Raw genomic sequence first — 11,644 nt, 5'->3', positions numbered from 1 at the left:
GAGGATGGGAAGAGAAGTAAAAAGTTCTCCAAAGCTCACTGTTAGAGAATTGCATCAAAAAGTAGCATCTTGGGGTCAAAAAGTCTCCATAACAACCATCAGGCGCTATCTACATGCCAACAAGCTGTTTGGGAGGCATGCACGGAAAAAGCCTTTTCTCACTTACAAGCATAAACGTAAACGTCTGGCATTTACTAAGTGGTACTGGGACCGTGTGCTTTGGTCAGATGAGACCAAGATAGAACTTTTTGGCAACAAACACTCTAAGTGGGTCTGACATAACACAAAAGATGAGTATGCGGAAAAGCACCTCATCCCCACTGTGAAGTATGAGGGAGGATCGGTGATGCTGTGGGCCTGTTTCTCTTTCAAAGGCCCCGGGAACCTTGTTAGGGTGCATGGCATCATGAATTCTTTGAAATACCAGGACATTTTAAATCAAAATCTGGTGGCCTCTGCCCGAAAGCTGAAGATGGGTCGTGACTTTTTTTTTTTTTTTAGTCTGCATTTCAAGTGGTCCTCGCACACTCCCATTCCTCATGATGCATTGTTGGATGTATCAAGTTAAGCCTAGCACTACAGGGTTTTGCAAGTAGACAGATTATTAGAGTACCAATGATGGATTTTTGGTTATGGGGTTGCTTGCTTAAGTCTTTTAATGTAGAATTATAGTGGACAAATCCCTTTAAATTTAATTAATTTTGCTTTTATCAATAATATCACAGCAGTCACTACAGTCACCTATGTTGCTCATGATATAATTCTGAGAAAGTAAAGCTATATATGTTTGTCTTGTTTCAGAGCAAGCATGACTGCCACTTGAAAAGATATGAGGACCTCACATCAGTTAAACGAATGAGGAAGACTGCAATTCCCTCCCCCTCCATCAAGCAGCCCACATTATTAGAGAGCTGGACAACGCCCCATAGATCCGTTGACAAGGCCATTGTGAATTATGTTGTCTGAGGACTTCAGCCTTTCAACATCGTAGAGCAAGAACCTTTCCGGGACTTTGTGTTCGACCTGGTGCCAAATACCAAAATAATGTCAAGAACCACACTCACATCTAGGATTGATGATGCTGCCAAACAAATGAAGATCAAAATGATTGAGGCCATGAAAACTGTGGACCACATTGCAACAACCACTGACTGCTGGTCAGCCAGGCGGCGTAGTTTCATTGGGGTCACGGCCCATTGGCTGGACCCCGAAAGTTTAAAAAGGGTCTCTGTGGCCCTGGCCTGTAAAAAATTAAGAGGCTCTCACACTCTTGACCTTCTGGCAAATGCACTTACGTAATGATATCCATGCTGAGTTTGAAATTCAGGGGAAGATAGTCACAACAACCACGGACAATGGCTCCAACTTCATCAAAGCCTTCAAAGTCTTTGCTGAAGATGAAAATAACAATGCTGGTGCTCAAGTTCAGGAGGAGGAGGAGGAGAAAGAAGCATACCAAGATGAGGAGGAGGTAGAGTTTGTTGATGTATCTTCACTTTTGGATGAGGATGATGGTTTTGAGTTCCAGTTTCCAAAGCACCAGCGTTGTGCATGCCGCATTCTTAACCTAATAGCCACTACCGATGCCAGCAAGGCAGTGTCCAATGACACGTACCATACAAGAAATTATACTATTCAACATTTGGCAAATACAATGCACTTTGGAATAAGTGGTCAAGATCCTTAAAAGCAGCTGAAACCGTGGAAGATGCTTGCTCCCTCCAGCTTGTGCGACCGGTTGCAACAAGGAACTCTGTGTTCATGGCTGTGGAGAGACTGCTCAGGATCGTCAAAGAGAAGGGAGAGGCAGCCATGAGAGTTGTCTGCACAGATTTGAACGTTCCAATGTAAGTTAAAAAAAAATCATATTGTACTCTTTCTCTCAAGCTCAATTCTGGTACATATTGTCTACTTGTACAACAATTGATTTGAATGATTAACACTGAATGATGAACCATTCCATTGCATAATAATGAGCCGATCATGTAGCAATGCTGTTTTTTTTGTCTCTTATTGTTACACCTAATCACCTAACACCTAATCCTGTGTGTTAATGAAATATGTTTTTGTCTTAATCACAGGTTTAATCCAGCCGAACTTGCATTCCTGTCAGAGTTTGCTGTTGTGATGACTCCAGTCGCCCAAGCAACTAACATCTTGCGAGCTGAAACAAATGTCCAGATGGGGTGGCTGCTCCCAACCGTCAAGCTCCTGAAAATTAAGCTGGACAGGATCAAGCTACCGCTAAAATACTGCAACCCCCTTGTCGATGCTCTGCAGGTGGGCATTGAGGATAGCTTTGGCCCTATGATGGAAGACCCAGAGCTGGTGGCCGCTGCTATTCTGCTTCCAAAGTTCCGCACAAATTGGACACAGGAAGATGAGACAATCAAAATAGGTAAGAAAGGGAACACTTTCAATTAAGATTCACATATTAATCATACACCATGTGCTTACTAACATGGATATTAGTAGTGCATTAGCCCTTTCTTAGCCTGTATAAAGCCGTCATTTCCATTAAAATCATTATTTCTTACTGACAATGTTGGCATGTTAAATCTGTGTTTACTGTCATGACTGGTTGAAACTATTATTGTTTATAATGTACTCATATATTTGAGGAATGGACTATATCAAACAACACATTGAAGACTTCTCGTTGCAGTCTGGTGAGGTCAACAGATCGAGCTCATCTGATGAAGACGACTTTTTTTCTGGCATGAGGGGTTCAAAGGCACAAGACGGCTCCAAACAGCTAGATGCGTACTTGTCCTGTTCAGCAGATAACATGGACTTGCTCAAGTCTTTTCCAGCTGTGTGTAAGATGACTGTTAGGTTAAACACACCCCTTCCAGCATCAGCAGCCTGCGAGAGGCTTTTTAGTATCGCAGGATTAGTCTTTAGCCAAAAAAGAGCGAGACTGAATGACTCCAATTTTGAAAACCAACTACTTTTGAGATTAAACAAAAGATTTCTAACTCCCTAACTGACTGCTTTATGCATACCAGTTTAAGAAGAGAATACACTGTGGAGGGGAAAAAAGCACAAGCAGGGAAGAGAAGGGAGGGATGCTGTGGGGGGATCTGCTTTTGTTGACAAAGAGCTCAGTGTTGTAAGGTGTTCTACTTGTGTGTTTTTACAGGAGAAATACTTGTATGTGGCCTACTGGGGAGTATTCCAAGTAGTTGATTAAGAGACAAACCTGAGTAAGTTAACCTGGAGGCAGTGGTTAACCTGTTGATGGAAGAGCCCTTTGGCTTTGTGAGAATGATGCTTCCGGGCTGTTCTATTATAAGGTTTACCATTAGGCTTAACTTGCCCAGGTTTGTCACTTAGCCGTATTCTTGGAATACCCCTCTAGCCTTTGAGATGTTTTAGTTGCCCTGACAAGTTAAGGTTGAAAAAATGTCTATCTTCCAAAAAAAGACGGCTTTATTGTATGCACTAGTTTAAGAAGGGAATAAGCAGGGGGGCAGCAGCTAGTTGATTTGTGTGTTTACAAAGAGCTCAGTGTTGTAAGGTGCTCTACTCACGAGTTTTTACATAAATACTTGTATGTGGCCTACTGGGGGCTATTGCAAGTAGTTGATTAAGAGACAAACCTGAGTAAGTTAACCTGGAGGCAGTGGTTAACCTGATGATGGAAGAGCCCTTTGGCTTTGTGAGAAAGATGCTTCCAGGCTGTTCTATTATAAGGTTTACCATTCGGCTTAACTTACCCAGGTTTGTCACTTAGCCGTATTCTTGGAATACCCCTCTAGCCTTTGAGATGTGTTAATAGTGGGGTTTTTTTTTCATAAACACTTGTATGGCCTTTTATGTCCTTGTACTGCTGCTTCAGCCAAAGAAATTGTGCCCTTAACTTTAAAAGTTTGAAATAATATAAACAATATGATATTCAAACTTTTGACTGCTTTCTTTAATATACACAATACTTGTACTTTTACTTTCAGTACTTGAGTAGTAATTTTTAAAATACTTCTACTTGCAATACTTAAGTACAAAACATTTTGAATACTTTAGTGCTTCCACTTAAGTATGGTGTTTAAAGAACACTTCAACTTCTACTCAAGTCACTTTTTTGAGATAGGACTTGTACTTCTACTCCACTCCTCTACTCCAGTACTTTATACATCTCTGACCAGGGTGGAATCCTGTTCCAGATTTGATAGCTATAATACAGTTTATACCTTTCACTCACAGCTGAAACTCCACATGTTAAAGTATTTCTCAATCTCAGGCTACAAGATTTGATCTTACTTATCCAAAGGTTGTGAGGTCAAATCTCATCTCATCTCATTATCTCTAGCCGCTTTATCCTGTTCTACAGGGTCGCAGGCAAGCTGGAGCCTAGAGGTCTGCACAGGTCGGATTTTTCAGTCCCGCTCCCGCCCGCACCCGCATTGTGCAGTCCCACTCCCACACGCGCCCGCAAAGAATTATGATTTTTCAGTCCCGCTCCCGCCTGCGCCCACATTGTGCAGTCCTGCTCCCGCCCGCGCCCGCAAAGAATTATGATTTTTCAGTCCCGCTCCCGCAAAGAATTATGATTTTCAGTACCGCTCCCGCCCGCGCCTGCCATATTTTGTCCCGCTCCCGCCCGCAAATCCCGCATGATGCAGACGTTTGCGTTATTTCTCAGGAAAGTTCTTGTCTTGACACAGCGTGATGGTGCCCCGCCCCCTACTTTGAGTGGATTTGAGCATAAATATCTACAGCTCACGTTCACGTTTGTTATTATTTACCTTGTTTCTGAATTCGGAATGTTGAAATGGCAGCGTGTAGACCTAATAATAATAATTATTTAAGTAGGCTAATCATTTAAGTATGCGCTCTCCCGTGGTGCGTCTCCTATGAATAATTAGTGTGAAAGGAGAGATGGATCGCACTCTTGAACTTATTCTATTAGTTACATTTCTTTTCAGTTGTTTTTGGCAGCAGGAGACAAACGTTTCGGCTGTTGCCTTCGTCAGTGTCTCTAATAATAATAATAATAATAATAATAATAAACAATAAAAAAAGACAGGTGAGCACGTAATTCCAAGTGGAAATTTGGTATATTTATTGTTCAGCCATACAAAACATTAGGCTAACCCAGTTTACATTTGTAAAGCATTTCTAACTAAAATGTCTGATTTCAGGACTCTTGACTTTTTAACGGTAAATGTACCTCTTTTTAAAGCAGCACTTACTTTTGAAGCACTGTGAGCTTCAGTAAAGGAGCTCTGCTCTTCTGCCATGATCGGAGATCTCAAACACGAAAGAGGAAAGGAATCGGAAACGTACGAGAGTTATTTATCCTCTCCTGGATCAGAATCAGAATTCTGATGACCAGCTCATCTAAGGTGTCATTGAGGCATCATGTTAGTGTGGGTCACTGGAGGCTGGGTGTGAATGGCGAGTCATTAGAGTGATCAAAGGATTGCCCGTTAGGGTGATCAATGGCAAATTTAAGATGCCATTCCTCACTCAGTCTGGCAATCTGACTCTCTCTGCAAACTTAGGCATCTTAAAATGTTTTTATTAATGCCAAATAAAATATCCAGCACAAATTATATATGATAGACATAAATTAATAATTTATACATTTTATTTTAAACACGTTTTTAGTTAGCGGGACTGCAGCTTGTCACCGCTCCCGCCCGCATATGTGCACTCCTGCTGGAGTCTTCCAGGCTTCCAAGCTGGAGCCTATCCCAGCTGACTACGGGCGAAAGGCGGGGTACACCCTGGACAAGTCGCCAGGTCATCACAGGGCTGACACATAGACACAGACAACCATTCACACTCACATTCACACCTACGCTCAATTTAGAGTCACCAGTTAACCTAACCTGCATGTCTTTGGACTGTGGGGGAAACCGGAGCACCCGGAGGAAACCCACGCGGACATGGGGAGAACATGGAAACTCCACACAGAAAGGCCCTCGCTGGCCACGGGGCTCGAACCCAGACCTTCTTGCTGTGAGGCGACAGCGCTAACCACTACACCACCGTGTGTGAGGTCAAATCCCATGACTGAAAGGAAGTGACAGTTAGGCCTGTAAATATCACACTTAACTCTCAGCTGATCACCTCTGTGCTTCATTTATGTTGGGAAGCCATGGCCTAATGGTTAGAGAAGCAGCTTTGGGACCAAAAGGTTGTTGGTTTGGTTCCCTGGACCAATACCTAATCTCCAACTGCTCCCCAGGCTGTGTGGGGTACGTTGTATGCTGCTCTGGTTAAGATCATTTGATAAATGCCTGTAATGTAACATTATGCTTCACTTACATGATTAAAATTTTCTGACAAAATAATAAATGTATTGTTATAGATAGTAGACATCATTGTGTATATTTTCTGGTGTTGCAGATCAAAAATAATGACAAGATTTCAGCTTGGAGTTTTTTCAAAGCTAAAGATCACATTTTAGAATCAGCTGAATGACTATCCTGTTAATTTCATCAGCTATATAATGCAGCATATATAAATCTGTCTAATGATATTTATGAATAGAATTTAAGTCATTTACTGTTTTAAAGAAAATTTTACATCAATTTATTTTACAACCAAAAGTTTATTAAGAGTCAGCATCCATACAGAATCAAAAATCAATCCAGTTTTTACCATTAAAATGAAATTTAAGTGACTGATGATACAAAACCAGAAATTTACAGATAACTGTTAGTATTGAATCGTAATAAACAGCATCACTAAAACTGAGGAAGTGATCCAGGTTAAAATAGACTGTAGGGGGCGCTAATGATTTAATAATGAAAATTTTACAAGGCTACATTTACTTCTGTAATAGTAATTAATTATTTCATAACTTTCAGATGCATTATAAGGAATTAATTTATACATTTTTAAGCTGAATGTAGTATCTAAGCTCAGTTTGTCAAATTTCTACTCAAGAACTCTTATAAAGCCTATAATCAAGATATTTAACATCAGTTTCAGCAAAATCTGACAGAAAGCTGGTCTTACATTAAGGAAAGTGATAATACAGATGCAGATGTACATATTATGAAATGCTCATTTCTCAGCAGGTTCTAATTGTTCGGAATAAAGCAGATGTTTAACAGATAAAGCGATTTCAGCAAACACTCCAGTGTTTCTCTGCTCACAGACCTGTAAAAATTAACATCACATGTGTGAGCTTAAAAATCATCACATTTCAGCTTAACTGTAGCTAAACAGTGAGCATTATGGGTAAATTAACTCCATCCAATATGGGGAATGAAGCTGAAACCAACATGTCAACTTCAAATGATGCCTGTGTTTATGTCGGCACCAGGATCCGTCCTGTGAACACAAATCAGAAATAAAGCAGAAGGATGAATATCAGGTAGCAAGGTTAAATATTAATTATTAATAGCACTTCAATTTTAATAACAAATATACAGATGTCCTAATACACGTTTCTGTTTGTTGATTTCCTGCAATCTTCCACTGACCTGAGCATTTCTTCCTGTAGTAGATGAATCCAGCAGCTGAAAGCACGATCCCCAACACCAGCCCTGAAGCCCCGATAGCAATCTTACTCTTATCAGGTTCAGACATCGAGGGATCTGAGACAGAAAGGGGTTTATATAGATAGATTACAAAAATAATTCATATAATAGCAGTTAATAGCAGCACTAAGCGCTATGGAATAGCATTTTTATACAACAGTGTTAAAGGGCTGATGACACGAACATGACTCTATGCAATTTCTTAAATAAACTATACAACATGGCAAACATGTTAGATTTCTGTTATAATTACGTGAAAAGAAGCTGTTGTTACGCGAATATCCAACTTTTAATTGCACAGCGCAAGAAAACTGGGTCCGTGGCTCGCGGCCATGCTGTGACGTCAGCGGAAGACCACGCTGCGGTTCACTGGCTGTTCTACTCAATGGAAATGGCGCATGAAAACGCCGGTCTACTTGGCAGCTGGCATCAAAGTTCTGAACAAAAGAACAACCAAATACTGGTACTTTAAGCAGTGATCATGATGGCATGATTTTATCTGATTTTAAATAAATGAGATTGATAATAATGTGAATGTTCACAACTAGTACATACAAACTCTGCAGCTTCTGATTCAGCAGCTGCGTCATACTCCGCAAAAACATCAGCAAGAACCTTCAATATAAATGGAAATGCAATACACTAAGCTCAAATGACTTTTGGAAAGTATAATTTCTAAATTTTTTCTACATATTCTTGAAGTCGGTCATCGGGGTACTTGCTACCGTTCCCTAACACCGCATGGCAAAGGGTAAAGTGTAGTGTTGCTACGAGTACTTGCTAAAGCCTCCGGTGGAAGATCCTCGATGTGCTGATAAGACATACAGTTCTATATAACACACAAGTGTCACGATAATCACAAAACAGATGCAAATTGTTAAAATACCTAATTTTTAAGCAATCATGTGTTGATCTCTTCCGAATAGAATCTATGATAGCCTACCCTCTTTACCCTTTGCCTCTCGTTGCTAGGCGGCAGTTACATGAAAGCCGCAAGCTTTCACAAGCAAATACATGACTGATATCATGCCGACTTTATGATTACATTTATGATTATCATGAATGTGTACTCTATGATGTGTACTCTGTGAGCACTCTGGAGCGAGTCACTTCCAAGATGGCTGCGCAGACCGCATGGTTACTATTTTTAGCATCATGTCGGAGCACTCTATAGCTCTACGTACCTTTATCTTATGTCGTTTCGCAACACATGTTCTGACAGTTGGACTGTCTTTGGAGGAGTCGCCTTGTCCCAGGCGACTGCTGGATCCGGCATAGCTACTAGTAGACCCCCTCCGGAATACTGTAGGCACTGCTGATGGTAGCAGCACATGTTTGTGCTGAACTGAACACCCAAGAGATTCTTTTAAGCTGGGAAGGGTGTCAAAACAATCCAAATCGAAGTGTTTAGAGCACAGGACGGATGTTGGTGAGGGCTCCCACTTGTCACGAGTGCGCCTGACTTGCTTCACCCACTTCGCATGCAGCTCGGGATCCCTGGGAAACTTGAATAAACTTACCCCATCCTTGTGGGTTTTGGAGCAAAAGCCGGCAACACAACGCGAAGGCATAATAACTATATATATATATATATATATATATATATATATATATATATATATATATATATATATATATATATATAAAATAATGTATAATAATAATACTAATAATGACAAACTGAACACCTGTCGCATCAACAACAAACTGGTAAGTGAGGAAGAAGATTCTTTCGCTGGCGTCATATAGCCCCTCTTCCTCTTTCGTCTCCTGGGTGCTGCAGCCCCGTCAAATTTGCCCAAATAGCTGCGTTTTTTATCATAACTTGTAAAATAGGCACCTTCGTGAATTAATATATGGATCATCGGGAATTACTTTTTATGTTATAAAACATCGCCAAAGATGTCAAAAATGTGTCATCAGACCTTTAAGAACTACTTTTACTTTCAGCTATAAAAAACCCGAATAAATTTTATTTGATGATTATATTTTTTTAAGTCATTGATTATTGTTGTTGACTGAACATCAGGTTTTGAAAGATGAGTTATGATGTGAGTGAAACAGGATCTCTGTTTTTTTAAGCTCAGTTCATGACAGTGGACTCAGATATTTAGATCTGACTGTGATGATCAGACTCACCCCACTTATAGACCATGGGCTTTTGGAAGCTGGCGTGTTGCACCACACAGGAGATCTCCTCTCCAGATTCAGGCATGTACTCCAGATGTGAGTGGATCTGATAGTACCAGTCTCCATCAGCCATCTCCTCAGTGGACGTTACACCTCCCTTAATCTTTTGACCGTTTCTCAGCCAGGTCACCTCAATGTGTGGGGGGTAAAAGCTGTAAGCGCTGCACATCAGCCTGGCTGGGTGAGTGCCATCTGACTTCTTTACCAAAGTGACCTTAACCCGGGGCTCAACTGCACAATTAAACCACAACAACATCAACTTACAGCTGAGAGTCATTCATCATAAAATAATAATAATAATAATAATAATAATAGTTTTTTAGACACTGAATTTAATTTGGTATCTAATCAGCTAGAGAAGAGCAGCTCAGTGTATATTATATACTCTGTATTTTAATATGAGTAAATAAACCACTGCGAAATAAAGATAAATCTGCTGCAGAATGAAGAAATACTGGAAATATTACCGAATCAAAGTTTTGAGGTTCACAAATAATCTCACCTGCTTTACTGAGGACGGCGCTGGAGTAACCCTGAGCATTGTGCTTACAGGCACGATCCAGATCGGCTTTCCATGATTTCAGCATTGCAGTGTCATTGTTAAACCTCTCTGCGTTTTTGATGCCTATTTCAGTGTATCCCACAAACTTCCCCGCAGTGCTGTTATACTCTATGTATTTGATCTTATTGAAGATGAGAGACCTTATGAGCTCCATGTCACTGAAATCATCAGAGCTCCAGAGACACCAAACTGGATCTGCCAGTGAATGCCCATCTGAGAGAAAAATAACACCAAAGCTTTATTTCACTGCTAAAACTGAGAGTAATACAGCTTTTATTTTGAATCGATTTTAATGTTTATTTTAAAAACTAATTCTGTACTTAAACCTGCCTTTAAACACTAAATCAATCAATCAATCAATCAATCAATCAATCAATCTGCAGTTCTGTAATATTCCTCTGACAAATTTAATGAACAACCTGCATCCTTCTAAACACCGAGCTTCTTTTTGTTTCTTTGTCTGTTTCCTTTCTTTTCTTTCTTTTTTTTAACAGAACACATGTGGTGTTTTTTTTCTTTAACACAGCCTAACCTCAGCAGCTGATCTAATACTCACTTGCTGTGTGCAGGATGGCAGGCAGTAAGAGGAGCAGTATTCTCAGCAGCTCCGACATTGTTCCTCTCTGAGTGTGTTCTCTTACTGAGGAAAGTGTGGGTGAAGCAGCTCTACTCTACACACACACACACACACCAATCCTGCACTACACACACACACACAGTCACATGTTTCCAGGCAGAATTCAAACCAATACTGTTCACCTGTTAAAGCTGTCAGGTTTAAATCCATCAGTTCACTATTTAAGGGTGTATTCAGACCAGGATAGTTCGATAGTTCACTTGCTTTGGTCCAAACCAAATGTTTTTTTTATTTTTTTCATTTTGGTACGGTTCGCTTTCACACTGTACATTTTAGTAAGCGGACCAAAATCTGTCAACAAAGCCACGCGCCCTGAGGTCGTTCAGCTATTGGTCAGAGACGACACGCGCACAAAGCACTGTTCTGGGGAGCACGTGAACCCCTTCTCCTTCATTTTCTCACTGAATACAGCAAACACGTCGGCATTTTTGTGTGTTCTCTCCAAAAGCTCAGATATGTGGACATCTGCCCATATATCAACAAGGGTATGCGTTTCTTCCTCGGCCCACGTTTGCCCCCTACTCATTTTTTGTACTCTGTAGTCTAGCCTACCACTGGTCTGAATGACTGAACGACTGTTGTAAGGTTCCCTTGACAACCGAAACAGTGTTTGCACTTTGCGGTGGAGTGTCAAGACTCTGTTTCCCATAATGCTTGACAAACGACGGAAGCTCCCGAGGTACAAAAAAGCAAAACTGTCAGATTAGGTCCGGTCTGCTTTCACACCTCCAAAAGGTCCGCACCAGGGTTCCTTTGGTC

General features: G+C 40.7%; 1 protein-coding gene across 1 annotated transcript; it reads right to left on the bottom strand.

The window, feature by feature from the left end:
- Positions 1-9,583: 9,583 nt before the first annotated feature.
- Positions 9,584-10,927, bottom strand: LOC132892766 (DLA class II histocompatibility antigen, DR-1 beta chain-like). The gene is made up of 3 exons (XM_060931134.1): positions 10,805-10,927; positions 10,189-10,461; positions 9,584-9,917 (listed from the first exon to the last, which is right to left on the bottom strand). Exons 1-3 carry the CDS (start codon positions 10,860-10,862, stop codon positions 9,607-9,609), a joined length of 642 nt encoding a protein of 213 aa, XP_060787117.1. The 5' UTR covers positions 10,863-10,927; the 3' UTR covers positions 9,584-9,606.
- Between the last annotated feature and the right edge of the window lie 717 nt (positions 10,928-11,644).

This window comes from Neoarius graeffei, chromosome 10, assembly GCF_027579695.1.
Source record: "Neoarius graeffei isolate fNeoGra1 chromosome 10, fNeoGra1.pri, whole genome shotgun sequence".
Lineage (NCBI taxonomy): Eukaryota > Metazoa > Chordata > Actinopteri > Siluriformes > Ariidae > Neoarius > Neoarius graeffei.
The sequence above is the reverse complement of the archived record's forward strand: the minus strand, read 5'-3'. Positions and strand labels throughout refer to the sequence as shown.